Source organism: Botrytis sinoallii, assembly GCF_014898435.1.
Source record: "Botrytis sinoallii strain Bc 23 chromosome Unknown BSIN_019, whole genome shotgun sequence".
Classification (NCBI taxonomy): domain Eukaryota; kingdom Fungi; phylum Ascomycota; class Leotiomycetes; order Helotiales; family Sclerotiniaceae; genus Botrytis; species Botrytis sinoallii.
The window spans coordinates 606,238-621,967 of NW_024066046.1; the positions used below are offsets into that span (position 1 = coordinate 606,238).

General features: G+C 41.8%; 7 protein-coding genes across 7 annotated transcripts; 4 read left to right on the plus strand and 3 right to left on the minus strand.

The window, feature by feature from the left end:
- Positions 1–1,242: 1,242 nt before the first annotated feature.
- EAF02_009367 (uncharacterized protein) lies at positions 1,243–2,637 on the minus strand (the record flags this gene model as incomplete). The annotated part of the gene is made up of 2 exons (XM_038905415.1): positions 1,243–2,324; positions 2,376–2,637. The coding sequence occupies 2 exons, from the start codon at positions 2,635–2,637 to the stop codon at positions 1,243–1,245; spliced, it is 1,344 nt and encodes a 447-aa protein (XP_038754868.1).
- Positions 2,638–3,070: 433 nt separating this feature from the next.
- On the plus strand, positions 3,071–3,804 carry EAF02_009368 (uncharacterized protein; the record flags this gene model as incomplete). Its single annotated transcript, XM_038905416.1, has 3 exons — positions 3,071–3,088; positions 3,223–3,527; positions 3,642–3,804. 3 exons carry the CDS (start codon positions 3,071–3,073, stop codon positions 3,802–3,804), a joined length of 486 nt encoding a protein of 161 aa, XP_038754869.1.
- Positions 3,805–4,000: 196 nt separating this feature from the next.
- Positions 4,001–4,725, minus strand: EAF02_009369 (uncharacterized protein; the record flags this gene model as incomplete). Its single annotated transcript, XM_038905417.1, has 2 exons — positions 4,001–4,447; positions 4,501–4,725. The coding sequence occupies 2 exons, from the start codon at positions 4,723–4,725 to the stop codon at positions 4,001–4,003; spliced, it is 672 nt and encodes a 223-aa protein (XP_038754870.1).
- A 453-nt stretch (positions 4,726–5,178) lies between these two features.
- EAF02_009370 (uncharacterized protein) lies at positions 5,179–6,184 on the plus strand (the record flags this gene model as incomplete). The annotated part of the gene is made up of 3 exons (XM_038905418.1): positions 5,179–5,273; positions 5,334–5,746; positions 5,799–6,184. 3 exons carry the CDS (start codon positions 5,179–5,181, stop codon positions 6,182–6,184), a joined length of 894 nt encoding a protein of 297 aa, XP_038754871.1.
- Positions 6,185–8,730: 2,546 nt separating this feature from the next.
- EAF02_009371 (uncharacterized protein) lies at positions 8,731–9,364 on the minus strand (the record flags this gene model as incomplete). The annotated part of the gene is made up of 3 exons (XM_038905419.1): positions 8,731–9,094; positions 9,152–9,249; positions 9,323–9,364. The coding sequence occupies 3 exons, from the start codon at positions 9,362–9,364 to the stop codon at positions 8,731–8,733; spliced, it is 504 nt and encodes a 167-aa protein (XP_038754872.1).
- A 1,220-nt stretch (positions 9,365–10,584) lies between these two features.
- Positions 10,585–11,574, plus strand: EAF02_009372 (uncharacterized protein; the record flags this gene model as incomplete). Its single annotated transcript, XM_038905420.1, has 1 exon — positions 10,585–11,574. The coding sequence occupies one exon, from the start codon at positions 10,585–10,587 to the stop codon at positions 11,572–11,574; it is 990 nt and encodes a 329-aa protein (XP_038754873.1).
- A 1,964-nt stretch (positions 11,575–13,538) lies between these two features.
- On the plus strand, positions 13,539–14,492 carry EAF02_009373 (uncharacterized protein; the record flags this gene model as incomplete). The annotated part of the gene is made up of 2 exons (XM_038905421.1): positions 13,539–13,835; positions 13,869–14,492. 2 exons carry the CDS (start codon positions 13,539–13,541, stop codon positions 14,490–14,492), a joined length of 921 nt encoding a protein of 306 aa, XP_038754874.1.
- Positions 14,493–15,730: the final 1,238 nt, after the last annotated feature.

Consider the following 15,730-nt stretch of genomic DNA (forward strand, 5'->3'; position numbering starts at 1 on the left):
CATGGCTGAAAGGGACATAGCTACTATATTAGTATTCGAGCAACGTACATATATCATAATTAAATAGCTTGTTAAATTCGAAATTCGGTAATGTTTAACGTTATGGAAATATCTCATATAATATATACATACACCTCTCAGATATTCCCAAGTATCCCGTTCTAAATAGTCGGCCTCCATGGCAATGGCCCTCGGAGAGCCAGCGGAGCGTCATTTCTCTACTTAACCATCAATATCACAATACACCTACTTTGTAATCTTACAATAATCAAAGAGCCAGCGAAGCCTCATCCAATCACTCACTGACAATTCCAACAGCCCCCAAACTCCAGGAAATCCCCATCTCCTTCTAACACGTATCAGATTCGAGAAGATCTATATATCTTGGTGGTGTGGTCTGTTAAATAGATGACACAACACGAACCCCTTATTACTTTTCGTTACATTTCTTTACCCCCTCGTTACACAATTGCACGTGCTTCATCTCCAGTGGAAGATTGTACCACATTTAGGTAGTATGTATGATGAGGACTGTCAATGTGTGTTACATTTTTATCCTTGATTCAACCTTCTACCGTTAAAATCGAAAAATGATGTCAAATAAAAGTCATAGCAAACCCAAGTACTCGTAATGCCAATAGTAGTATCATGTAATCTCCAAGCTCACTCGTTGATGCAACATCTTTCATCACATATCACTACACTTCAAATACAGAATATGGAATCTGCCCAAGAGTTTGATAGGTAGATAGATATGCATGCCTATTCCACTGTACCATCTCGCAGTTGTTGTTCCACGAAATGTTAGCCAACCGATGCTATGTAAGGTTTTTGACGCGGAGAAAAACAATGAGAAACACATTCATGTCATACTTATCGCCATGTCAAATCGAACCCTATTCTATTCCATAGGTAGAAGTGAGCCATTCATAATCACAATGACATAGAAAGGCACACACAGTGATTGAAAAGTCATATACAAGTCCTAATTACTACTCTTTAACTTATAGCTTAAAGAATAACTTCCCCAATGTATCATATCATACAAATATAGTAATCGCACCGCATCGCACCAAATAACATAAGAGAAAAATATTGTATACCATGCAACACCTAGGTAAAGGTATACAAGTTGTGGTATCTCGTCCATCCGTACTCCATTTTCACACCTTTCATAACACCATAGTCATCATAATACAACCAAAACCAAAACCGGTCTTTCCAAAACAAATGAAAAGAACCCTATTCCGTACCTCCAATTGTCAAAACGAAATCCTCTTCATCCTCATCGAATTTAATCAAACACTCTGGCAAACCACATTTCAAAGCTGGTTCCAAGTCCTCATCGTCAACCTCAAAGGCACTCAAGAAATCCAGTTTCTTGTACTCTGGATTCGACACATTTTCTTTCTGGGCAAAACGGGCGGGAGTAATGGTACTATCTGAGTCATGGGAAAGATTGCTAGTCGAGCGAGGTAAAGTATTTGTTCTCTTCAATGTGAGAGGTGGAGCATCCTTCTTTTGAAGAACGTTAGAAGCTGATCTACCTTTGGTATAACCAATGGTACTTCTAGATGTGGCTGTGGCAGCTGTGGCACGCATAGTGTTATTTGTGACAGGAGCAAACGTTGGTGTCTTTCTACCTCTCAAAAGTGATGAAGTTGGTCTTGGAATAGCTGTTGATGGTCTCTTGTAAGGCTCCATTGCAGATCTTGGGAGAGTTGATAAAGCGGATGCTGCTCGACGAGATGCGATTGCTGAAGGACCTCTGGTTGAGATGGGAGCCTTTGTTTTCTGCTCTGTGGCGACTGTAGCCTTGGTTTGCTTCGATGATGCTTTCCTTTTCAAATTCTTGAATGTTTCAGGGACATCACCAACAGTCCAATCCTCTTCCATTGATGCCATGATTTGCGCATCCGTCTTCTTCGCGCGCTCAACTGAAGACATTTCCAAATCCCGCTCGAGTTTTGATCTTCCAGTCTTATCGTTGGTGTTATAGAATTCGCCAAGCGCTCCCTTGGTAAGGTTTTCTGGCTTGAGCATATCGTAGTTGAGACAACCAGTAGGGAAGGTATCTGAGTCATATGGTAGATCCTTGGATCTTGGTGGCATATATTCGACTTCAACATCATCTAGAGGATTCTCATCTCCATGTACATCGATCTTAATCTTCTCCGAAACCTTATGCTTGGGTCTGCGAGCACTCGTTTGTTTTGATACAGTCTTTTCGAGGTCCTTCTCAGGTGCGGGACCGACGGGAGTTTGGAATACTTTGGTTTTCGCATTCGTAGTCTTCATACCAAGGGGAGCTCGATTTCGAGGACCTATGATAAATTAGATATTGATCCTACCATTATGCAATGGAAAATTCTTACCCACGGGTGTAACAAAAGCATTCTTATCAAAGGTTGCATCTTTTCCGCCTAAACCTTTGCTTTTTGTGCCGAGTACAGATCCCTTCCCACCGAATCCTCCTGGCGCGTTCTCGTCATTCAATGGAACCTTCAACGGTGTCTTTGGGAATTTATTTCCTGGCGTCTTTGGTTGTAAACTTCTGGTGCCTTGATTGAGGGGTTTAGAGGCAGCGACTTGTTGATGACCATGGATCAAATTCTCTTGATCCCTAGCTGCAAACATGTTGACCAATTATCCTGTGCAATGATGGTTAATGTGATTTATCTTGAGAATGTGTGTTACATTAGAATGTATTATGAAGTGGTTGTGTTTGTCGACATATATGTAAATTTCGTTTTACAGAGTAACATTCATTTATTTTGATTTGTTTCTACGGCAACTCTGTCAAACCCAGAGCTCTTCCCATTTTTGATTATACAGCCCCGTGAGCCCCTTGCTCACAGACCAACCATTCACCCCTGTTTATGTTCGGTTGGCAATAATACTCTCTTTGGTCTCTCACCCTTTACCTACCATCTGCAACATCTCAAACAGTCGCAACTTCTTCAACTTCTTTCATACCATCAACATCAACCATAAAGATATTCTTTGTTATATCAAATCTTTCTAAATTCAACCTCACCAAACCGTGTTAACCAACAAATAACCCTTCAAAATGGATCGCATCAAGGAAGTAAGTAAGATCAACGAAACTAACCCCGCCATTCGTCCCTCCAGTCTACGAAATTCCCCTTTCCATCCGGATACGATCGCCGACACTGCTTTGGAATGATTCTGAAGGAAAGATGCTGATTTCCATCTTGATAGAAAATGAACACCCTCCGTATCGAGGCCGATGAAGCTACCGCAAAGGTTCAAGAGCTTCAAGAAAAGGTCAAGCTTCTTGAGCAAGAGAACCTCCAAAAGGAGCAAGAAATCACATCCCTTACACACAAGAACAACTTGTTGGAAACCGAAGTTGAGAAGTTAGAAAGCGGGATTAAGGAGGCCAAGGCTGTGGCAGAGGAAGGTAGTCAACACGGTACACAGAACGAGACTCTTCAACGAAGATTACAACTTTTGGAGGAGGAAGCTGAGGAAGCTGATAAGAACCTCCGCGAGACAAATGACAAGTAAGTGATTGAAATATCGGAATTCCTACAAGAATAGGGGGTTGCTTCATAAGTTTTGCACATGTGCACATCTTGATATCCACAGTAATATGAACTGACCTTTGTGTGTCTTAGACTCCGTCAAACCGATGTTAAGGCCGGTCACTTCGAACGTAAGGTCCAGGCTCTCGAGCAAGATCGTGATCAATGGGAGGCAAAGTTCGAGGAGATGGCCAAGAAGTATGCTACTGTGCAAAAGGAATTGGAGGACTTCCAAGCAGAGATTGGCAACATTTAAATTGGGGTTTATGTCACAGTCGACATTCTGTTCTAGAGCTTTTTAGGTGCATGGGTTGCGGAATAATTACAGTTAAGCCTCGTATGCGCTGGCGGTGGTACGCTGTTTTTACATGATTTGCTTCTCGATCGATATCGAAGTCACATACCAAATATTACTGCGGGTTCTGATTGTGAAGTTGTTAATAGATTCCATTTTAATTATTACCTCGTCGCGCATCTGCTGCTGCTCTACTCCCAGACTTTTGTTTTTGTCTCGTCATTTTCCTCTCCGCCTTGGTCTCATATGTAAACTTCTTCTTCCGTGGTTTCTTGGGCCAAATCTTCTTGACCTTCTCTTCTTCTTTTATGACCTTCCCCTTTGCCTCGTGTATACCATCATCACTATCCTCTTCATCCGCAGTTCTCTTGATTCCATCTTTCGATATTTCTATCCCTTCGACTGTGACCGTTGTGTATTTATCTTCATCGATATATTCCTCTTCGTGATCTACCAACTCTGGCGCTTCCTCCTCGGCTTCTTCTTCCTCTATCCCTCCCCATTCATCCCCGTCTCCGCCATCAAATCTCTCCTCCACATCCTCTAATAGCGCATTCACGGCTTTAACATGCTCATTTAACTCTGCTCTTCTTTCCTCTCGTAACTAAACATCAATAGATTAACCAATGATCCTTCCCAAAGCATCAAACAACAAACCTGTTTCCTCATGACAATTCTCTCCTCTCTCGCCTTCTTCTCCGCCTCCTCTTGAGCTCTCTTCGCTCTCTGAACCTTTCGTTTGTGAAATCCAGTTAAATAATCCTCGCGAGCACTTAAATCGAAATTGATTTCTTCAATCTTATGGTCGAACTTTCTCTTCTTTTTGTGCGCTGGTAGGACTGATCGCTTGGGACGAGGTTTGACTATGAATGAGGATTCCATGGTGATTGATTTGTGAGGGGGATGACTTGCGGCGCACTTGGAATTGGATGTCTTTTCGTGATGAATTTAATATAATCCTGGGGAAGGAATAATTTGGGCAGTAAGATCTTACCGCCTTGGCTTAGTCAGTGGAGTATGAGAATGTTGTGAACTAGGACGGTGGTGGTGGATAGTTGTTCCTAATTAATTGGAACATAAACTACTCTATATATATGTGTGTATTGTAAGTCTCCAATGTTTTAGAGATCAGCGGAGATTGGGGCTTTGAATTATAAAAAGATTTGAGAATTGAAGTTATTCAATTGAACCTAAATCATGAAATGTTGATAGATATCAAGCTGCTTACATAATCGTACAGAGAGCTCAAGGTTGCACTTATTGAAGCTTAATGAAACAGCTTCATCAACAAGATCATCTCGCACGCATCACAACTTTCCAACCACAGAAGTCAAGATGCGGTATTCGATTGCTGGATCGCTATTATGCTGCGCCGCTGCAGTGCAAGCGTTTAAAGATACATCACCTTTCTTTTTATTCTCATCATCGGAGTGAGTTATACTTCCAACTACCCGCTCATCGCCATGTAGTTACTAACACGAGAATGGCAGATTACCTTCTTCGATGCAAATTGAGAGTCAAGAATTAGATACCACGACATCAGTCCTTCAGAATGCCAAGAACTTCCTTTCGACTTGCCCCTCTGATGTCTACATTATTATCCAACAAGATGCACTCGCCGCCTCTGACTTCTCGGCCCCAGAATCCGTTCCTCATATGAAAGCCGCTATTGCCGATTCGAGAGTTCGAGCTACTTATAGCGTTATGGATGTCATGCACGAAGATGGAAATCTGGCTGGCGAATTAGCAGAATATATTGAGAAGACATGCGGCCAGAAAGTCGAACGACGTGGAAATGTTGGTTATGAGTCTACTGATGGAACTGGAAACGGTGTCATTGTATCACACTTCGACGCATTGTCGACTGAGAAAGCAGCAAGAGCTGAGGAATTCAATGACCAAGGTTTGTGCTCGTTCGAACCATCAGGCAAGATTCACGACTAACTCATGCGTAGATTACATGCTCAACAATGTTTACTACCAACATCTCGCCACTGGTCCAGAATACACCGTCATTTTTACCACCACACCTGTTGGCTCTGTTCTCGAACAACACAATTCCGAATTACCAATTTATAATGCGGAGTTTGACTCCACTTCCCATATCGATTTGAAGCGAGATTTCAGAATCAGAGCAGACAATTCAACCACGGAACCAGATCGTAGACCACTATTCGAGAAATATCAATACTTCACTCCTGGTATTTTCATGGGTTTGGTGGTTGGCATCCTCCTTCTTAGTATCTTGTACGTGGGATTGAACGCAGTATCCAGTCTTCAAGTTTCATATGGAGCATTTGATAAGGAGATGGGACCATCTGCGCAAAAGAAACAGCAGTAATTTCTGGGTGGAGGAATGAGAGAGAGGAAAGATTGATTGTGGAAAGGAAAGGGATGGATGGTTTGGAATTGGAGTTTTTGCGAAGTAAAGCTAGTGTATGATTTTGTATGTATAAAGTATGCATGGGTATTCAATAAATGGTATGGAATTTTTAAACTTGCTTTTCTCCGTTTTTCTTGTGATGAATGGGGTGTCAGAAATACATAGAGAAGTTGAAGTGTTTTGCTTTCTTTCTTTCTTTCTTTCTTTCTTTCTTTCTTTCTTTCTTTCTTTCTTTCTTTCTTTCTTTCTTTCTTTCTTTCTTTCTTTCTTTCTTTCTTCTTTCTTTCTTTCTTTCTTCTTTCTTTCTTTCTTTCTTTCTTTCTTTCTTTCTTTCTTTCTTTCTTTCTTTCTTTCTTGCTTTCTTTCTTGCTTTCTTGCTTGCTTTCTTGCTTGCTCTTCATTTCGTATGTGTGGATTGAAAATTCTAAATGTTTCCTTTTCTATCCTGAAGTATAATAGAAGATGATGTGAATATCGACTAGTGTCAGTGTCAGTCAGTCATGCATGAGTGAAGTGAAGCATCTTAGGATTTCTCTACCTAGTAGCATACATATCCTACATATCCCATATCTCACTTCTGCATCCAGTGTGGATTTTTAAGTGTGAACTCCTTTTTTTGTATCTTGTGTTTTGTATCTTGAATGGTGTTGATATTGATTTTGATTGGGGGATTGGATTGAGGGAGGGATTGAGGATTGGATTGAGGGGGGGGTGGAGGAGTGGAGGAGTGTATGGAAAGTTGGGAAGTTGGAAAGTAGATTGTTTGTTCGGGGTGTGTGTGTTTTTTGGAGGAGGGGAGAGACGGGGGAATGGGAGATGGGGAATGGGAGGAGGGGTGAGGGATGAAAGCAAGATACTGAGGTGGTAAGGAGTCAGGACTAGTTTTAGTATTCTGGAGTCTGAATGTTTGGAGGTTTGGAGGTTGGAGGTTGGATTGAACGTGAGCTATGAACACGCCAATTGTGAATAAAGCAAAACTGTAGTTGCCTACCTTACTTGTTGATTGATTAATCAGTTATTAGCCTCCTGAAGAGAAGTTGTGGAGATAGGAGCGAGATACTTTGAGTTAGGATGTAATAGAAAGAAGGGATGAAAAGAAGCGGGCGAGAAGAGAAGGGGGAGAGGGGGGGAGAGGGGTGAGGTGATATGAAGGTCTAAGGTTGGATGCTTTAGGGGGTGTAATTGGATTGGTATGTACGTATGTATGTATGTAGGTATTGTATGTATTAGATTTGTGGGAAGAAGATGAGTTTGATGCGATGCGATGCGATGCAATTCGATTCTGATTTTGAGGATGGGGATGGGGATAGAGATAGAGATATATATTTAGTACTTAATAAAGCAAAATCGAAATAGTAGACGATGATACAAATGAAGATGCGATGTCAATTTGAACGAAACTTGCCCGAGATAAAACCGGAGCTAGATATAGAGATAGATATAAGTATAGCTATAGGGGTGTTAGCGAGTAGGTGTTTGTTGTTTTATGGTGGAAGGATGGATGGGTATATATATACAGAAGAGTCACATAACATGAGAATACATTCTTACCACAGAGTATGATATTTAATGGGATCTGTGTATGTATATAATGTCTTGAGGAACGGTAGAAGGTGAAGTTGATTTTGATTGACCTCTGATTTTTAATTTTTGATACCAGAGTTTCTTGGGTGGAGAAGAGCAAGAGGGAGGGTAAGAGGAGGGACAGCTATCTATATTATATGATATGGCGGCATTGAATTATGAGGGAAGGAGAATGAAGAGAAAAAGAGAAAGAAAGAAGAGAGAAGACTCGCGGATAATGGGTATAGGATATAATAAAACGCTGAGCTTAATGTACTGAGATGAAGATGTATAAAAATAGAGTAAGATGAGGATAAGATGGCCAGTTTGGAGAGGATTCTTTGGTGTCTTTTTGGGGAGGGACAGCAATCTAGGTGTCTCAAAACAGGAAGATAATCGACGTTAAGATTTGGAGGGGGGAGGATCTTATTTTGTAAGCTGAGGAGTAGATGTTAAGCAAAGTGGTAGTTTTGTAATGTATCGAGCGATCTAGATGTGATGCTGTGACTCTGGTGATGAAGGTTGACATTCGCTTGAATGCCTAGAGAAGGTAAGATATGATATCTTTATGATGAAACTACCCATATAACGGTAAACACGATCTCTAGGGATTTTGATATCAGCCATCGAATGAATGTGTACAGCACGAGCACGAGTTTTCATGTTAAATAGTATTTCATAAAACTATACATCTGAAAATACATAAAATTCGGGACACTCAAGTATATATGAGGTTCTATACAATTTCCCCAAGCCATTCCCAATATCTTTGAAGAATTTTGATTCCCTTTTCCTGAACGCCAGACTTCCGGATATGCATTACCCAAACTACCACGATCCTGTCATCTTGATAAAGACTCTACTTCTCTGGAGCATCTGGTAATCTCTCAATGACATACTTTCCTCTTGCCACACTCATAATGGCACACCAGGAAACCTTTCTAATTCTTCTCTTTCAATTCCCTATCGTTCGTTGCCACAATATAAATCTGTGCTTTCTGTACTCTGTCCACGATACAATCATCTGCATAAACACCCTTATGATCACATTGTAATCTTTGCCATCTCTCATCACGCGCAATTCGCAGAGCGATACGATATCTTGGACCAAGTTTTTCCAATTCGGCCATGACGCAGGATGTAATGATAGGAATACATTTAGCGTAGAGACAATCCATGAGAGTTTCCAGAAGAGGAAGTTTGCGTTGAACGGTATGAGAGAGGAAATTGGTATCAATGAGGATCGAATATGGAGGGACGAGAGCTTCGTTGTATTGAAAGAAAAGAGCGGATGAGACTTGAGGTCTAGATATGATACGTCATTAGTTAATGAATTGTGCGAATGTGGAAGGGATAGCATACGCTTCTCGAACAAGTTCCTTGGGTTTATTGGCTCCTTCTTCTCCTTTATCTTTATTTTCCTTTAGACGCGCATCTCGTTGTCCGATGACTCGTTTGACCTGAGGGGAGGAGGGGAAATGTAAGTAAGATGGATTAATCGATAAGAGGTGTGTGAGATGGAAGAAAGAATACTTTACAGCACCAAAATTTGCGGGTTTTAGCTGCTTTACCCATTGTTTTTAAACGATTTTGAATATATGCGCGATCAATTACTATATGGTTGTGTAGGTTGCGACACAAGATGGAATTTTGGGTAAGTCGATGGAGGTATGTTCTCGATAAGTATCTACGACAATCAAGCAAAAATGATAAATTTCGGTAATTTTGCCAAAATGTTCTTTTCACGCCTTGAAGACGAGGGAGCTAGATACCCTCTAGTCTAATAATTCATTTTACCTTTTACCTTGAAACACGTGCTGCTGAGGATTACCTAAGTAACTGTTGCCCCTAGTAACTCTTAAATAACTATTTATAGGTTGATGGAGCAGATCAAGCGGTTAGTTTACATTTTATCCATAATTTGGTAATTTTACTAATCCATTTTAAGGAATTTGAATTAACTTCTGTCTACCTACGATAGGTAAGTCATGTCATGTGTCATGTATATTTCTTGACTGGGGAATGTAGGAACACGAATAGAGGAGAGAGGAAAGAGGCAAGAGGGAGAGAGAGGTCAGGAAGAAGAAAGGAAGAGCCAATAATATGTACAAGTAACCCAGGTAGGCAAAGCAAAATACGAGAATTACATAATCAAAATAAGATCATTTGAGTTGGTTGAATTCTTCTTCTTCTTATTGACTGTGAATGCCCAGGTGAGTACAACCACCACTACATCTACAATTACAGCCACAAACTCAACAAATCTTTGAATAACTTCATTTATTCAAGATTCAATATTCCTTCCTTGCTTTTCTTCCATTCGTTATCGCATTCTCATTGCTGTTATATCGGTCACGGTTTGGATCCTCTGGTCATTAATTCTTCACCACTCATCCTTCTTTGCATAACATCAAACCTACCCCATAGATTTGGATACCCTTGTAAACATTAATTACTGTCCACCAGTCTGTTCCACTACTGAAATCGCGGAGTCATTCTCAACCATCAATTTCCTGCTGCACAACGACAAACTTAACGTCGTGATCGACTTTGGAAGGATCCTTGCGACCAGAGAACCATTCTAGAACTGGGAATTCAATCAAGATTCGACTTGTCGGAGGAGGATTCGAAGCAAACATACCTCGATTTTCAAATCATTTCCCGGAGGAACGCAATTCTTCAATCGGTCGGTCGCTGCGACAACATTCGATTCAGTTGGAGTGTATAATCCCACCTTTCCATCACGAGTACCGACGATTCCTTTTCGAATACGACGTACATACAATATACACAAAATGCGATTCAATAAATCAGTGGCATCTGCTGCTTTTGCAGTTTCATTATTTGTCATGCCAATCATGGCAGCAACTACCACAACAGCGGCTACAACAGCGACTTCAGAATTACCCAATCTTTCCAGTGTGGCAGCTTCGGAATCTTCAGCCGCTGCAGCCTCAACGAAAACCACAACCTCCAGTGACACAGCTTCGACAACAGCGCAATCGATTGCCGTAATTACAGGTGGATCTACTTCAACGGGTAAAGGAACCTCAACTTCCGCTTTACCAACATTGGCTGGAGCATACACAATTCCAACGGCTGCTGTCCCTCCAACCTCAAATGCACCATTTATGAAAGAATCAAGGTATCCCGAAGGTACGGTTTTTATTGCAGTAGGCGCAGTCCTTGGATTCATGGCCCTATCGGTTTTGTTTTGGCGTGTGATGGTCGCTTGGGCGTTACATAGATCAGTCAAACGCGCAGCTAGACAACCGAGCCATGTGGATAAAAAGCAATTGTTTCAAGCTCCACCAGCACCATTTTACAAATATGCCGATAAGGATTCAACTCTTTCACTAGGAGGAGGTGGATTGGGGGGAAAAAGTGGGAAGAAGAGGCCAACCACTGCTAACGCACCACCATCTCAGACATCTTTATTCTTTAGTCCTACAGCTCTCGCCGGTGGAAACAACCCAGGAAATCGTGCTTCGAGTTATCTTCCAGCAGGTTATTATGCAGCAGGAAATGCACTTCCAGGAGCATATCCAGGTGATAGACAAAGTATTAATATGTCAAATCTCACTCCACAAGGATATGCAAGAGGAAATCAATCTCCACCTGGTAGTCCCGGTCATAATACTCATTCCGAGTCCAGTACCTTGGAATTAAGACATAATGATGGAAATGTTAGAGCGCCGAGTGCTTATTTGCAAGATCTTTTTGATGGAGATAATCCACATGATGCACCTCAACAAGGACGTGATAGAAGATCAACTCGTTATTAATCGGGATGAGAAGAGGAACAAGTTTGATTTTGGGAGTGGTTACATTGCTCAGCACCAACTTTTGTACAATGCGATTGGATTGGATTGGATTGATCAGGGGCGTTCTTTGAATACATGCATGCATAAAACATGAAGAGTTGGTTTACTACTTTACAATTAGGGGATTTGGTTTAATGCTTTTAGGGTAGTTGGTGGTTGTTATAATGAATGTTGTGATGCGTATTTGCGTGAGTGATTGGAGCGGAGCGTAGCGTGTTTTTGAGAATGCCTTGGTTATTTGTGGTTGATTGTCTATTGCAAATGTATTGGGGAACGGAGGAGGCATTTTGTATAGACGAGGGGTGGATCTGGAATGGGGGTGGATAGCAACGAGATGGGGCTGCTCGTTGACTTGTATATAGACGAATTGATACGATAGCGAAGCGAAATGAAGTTTTGAGGTTTTGAAGTTTTTGGATGAGGAATTGATTGTTGTGATATAGATGCAGGTAGCAAGTCGTTGCAAGTCGTTGCAAGCGTAACGGAGTGGGTAAAGAGCGAAGGATAGATAGATGAAGAAAGTTCAGAAGTATGTATGATGTTTGATATCTGGTAATCGATAATGAATGGATGAGGTTTAGGGTTTGAATGGCGGATGGATGGATGGAGGGATGGAGGGATGGAGGGATGGAGGGATGGAGGGATGGAGGGATGGTTGAATAGGTAGGTAGGTAGGTAGGTATGTGATAATTCAATGGTGTATGTTCAATTCCAAGCAGAAAAATCACTGGACGGAGTGGATGGATGGGAGCTATCTATGCTTGTTAGATCGTTGGATTGTTGAATTCAGTGTAAAGGTGGAGGTTTGATAGGGGTTAGTTGGAGTTAGTTGGGCTTTAGGGGCTGGAGGTAGAGGGAGAGGGGAGGGGAGAGAGGGGGATAGAGGGATTGTGCTTGATTGTAAGATCCGTTCGTGTAGAGGGGCAAGGAGGGAGGAAGGAGAGAGAAATGGGGAGGAAGAAATAATTATTGTTGAGTGGATGTATTTTCAGCTTATCAAATTTAAAGGGTTGATAGGGTTTAGAGGTTGGGGGATTGAGGATAGAGGATGCGAGAGGGAGAGGGAGAGTTGATGTTGGATTGTATTATTACTTTTTAGGTCTTTTTTTGTAGAGGGAGGGGAGAGGAAAGAATGGGAGGGGGAGAAGGGAGAAGAAGGGGAAGAGAAACAACTATTAAGGATGGTCAGGCAGGGAGTGGGGAGAGTAAGCAACTTTTGTTGAGGGAGGGCGGCGAGGGTAAGACTGGTGGTATTTCTAGATAAGGGGAATTGGGTTGTGGTGTTGTGTATTAGGTCTTTATGTGTGGAGGGGGAGAGAAAAGGGGAATATACAACTATCAAGGATGGTAGGGGCAGGAGGAAACGCAAAGGACTTTTATTAAGGAAAAAGGCAGCGGAAGTAAGACTGGTGGTATAGTTACAGGAAACATAGAAGCGCACTTGAGGTTGCAGAGAGGTATTCAGAATTCAAAATTCTAGATTCTAGATTCTAGACTTGAAGTGATCTAATTTCGCTTAATATGTATAGCGACGAGGTATGAAAGGTTGAAAATACTAAATCTCAAAGGACTTCTTTTCAGTACAAGAGAAGCAAGTCTTGGTGGACCAGCATTGATCATTCATGTTGATCCAAAGTTGTTTATCATGCTTTTCTTGTTATTATCATGTCGTTGCTCGGATTTGAATAAATAAATAATACCAATTAGTTCTCATCACCATGCTGATGAGCTTGGGAAAATTTCAACACTTACAAATTACTTCTGCTTGACACTTGACAGATTAAAATACATCCACGAATACTCTATCCTGCAACAATTAATACAGCTTGGTACTCGATTTAAATACATATCCAGCATTTTTTGAATACATTGATAGCGGCTTCTTCTGTACTTGAAAGTTACAACTGCACAACCAATCGGACAAAATGCCTCCCACTTCCATTACAATCATGGACAACCCCTTCCCACCACCAAAACCAACACATTTGGGCGAAATTGATCGTCTTCCTGCTACCATAGAGGACTTTTGCACCGCCATTGGACTCGGCCACGACATCCAAAACTGCGAGCGTCGAGGAGGGGGAAACAACAAGGTTGTTATGTTTTCCTACATGCCCTTTACATCTTCCGATCCAACCCATGCTCCACCATCGGATACTCGACAGCACTGTATCTTGCGAACGGAACAGATCATTTTCACCAATCCTCTCGACGCGGAATGCGTAGAGACGAAAAGAATCGTCGCACTTGCGTAGGCCTGTGGAGAAGCAGAACCCCATCCATCTCAGCTTCCTATTCCTGCGATTTTGGCGTATGATGAGTCGTATGATAATATTATTGGCTGTCCGTACATTGTACAGCGAAAAGCAGCAGGGAAAGACCTGGCAGAATGGTATGAACTGCTCAATGTCCCTGGTTCCGCTACGGAACAGTATCATCTGAAGGAAAGAATGAGAGTTGCGGAGGAAATGGCGAAGTTTCTTGCGAGTGTGGAGAAAAATTTCCAGGATACGGAGTATGGATTGTTGGTTAATAGATTGGGTATGTTGGGGAAGAGCGTGGAGGGCTTGGAAAAGGAAACGCAGATGGGTATTAACCCTCGTACTGTGGGTGATGTGTGGATTCCGGGAAATGTGCAGCATGATGTATTCATTGAGGGTTTGATCAATGCTGGCCTTCAGGCTGCGGGTGAGAAATTGGGTTTTTTGTCAGCTAAGTATAAAGATTTGGTGAAGTTGAGCAGGATCTTTCAGGAGATGAGAGATGAGGGACTTATGGATCGCTTCAGTGGAGTGACTACGCTTGGCATCCGGATCTGTATCCGCGGAACGTTGTTTTCGATCGTGTTGATGCTGGTGAGGGAATGGGGCGAGAGATGAAGTTAACGGCGGTCATTGATTGGGATGGTGCACTGGTGGTGAGTTCTCCATAAACCAGTGCCAGAATGAACTAACCTTTATTTATCTAGCTCCCACGATACATGATACGCAAACCATTGAAGTGGATCTGGACACGCAATTGTCTTCCTGAAGAATTGCAAATAGTTATTAAAGAACATTTTTATAGTTGTATGGAGAGTTTGGTTCCGGGATATAGAGGGGAGGCTGAGGGAAGAGAGGCGAGAGTTATGAGGGCAGTGTTTGCGTATGCGTTTTGGGGAACGGGGTATAGATATCACTCGGAACTTTCATTTCGGGGGTTGCTGAGGGAGTGGGAGAGGATGGGAAGAGGATGGGAGAGGAATAGATGTTCTGAGGGGGGGGTGGTGGTTTGGATGATGGAGTATGGAGGAGGGAGGAGGAGGAGGGAGGAGGGGGGTGAGGAGATGTTTTGAGGGGGATGTGGTGTGGAGGATGGGGTCGTACTATCTCATTCTGGTGGTGGCAGACACTAAGAAAATAAGTCTGAAGGAGAGGAATAGTTACTTGACGTATTGGCATGATGTTAAATTCTCGTACCTAAGTTTGTGGTTCCAAAGAAGATACGAAATATCAATGTATTCCCGAATTTCAATTCTCTATCAAGACTCGAGTATTGAGAGTCTGTTCCTCGAGTCAAATGCCAATACATGGGTTCATGAAGAGATTAGAAAAGTATATTCCAGAGACAAATGATAGATATTGTGGGGGTAATAGCTCTCATATGTTTTCCATGTCTTTCATAAATCTGTCACTGCCGTAACACAGGGCTTCGGTCTATTCTTCCCACTAGTTCAAGAACTATTTACATTTATTGCTTCTAGTATTCAAGACTATGAGATAAAGTAGAGTTTAGATTCGGCTGACCTGCAAGTGCAAAGGTGGCTTTAATTTGTGGTTCCAACGTGTGTGAAATCTAGGTCTATATAAACTTGTTTGAGTACCTGTTGTATTAAGTTGTCATCTATATTTTCTAACTGAATCCAATGGTATCTCACATTTTATTCATTCAGAAGTGTTATCTGTACGAGTAGGTGGTGTTTGTAGGAATGAGAGGAGAAATTTTGAACACGCACAAAAGAACTCTCTGGCTTGCGGGAATGCAGTGATTGATAGATTCCTGAACTATTCAAGGAGATCGTCTTGATTCTGTATATTCTAATGTTTTTTCTTCATTGGTCGACTTGCACATCTGGAAG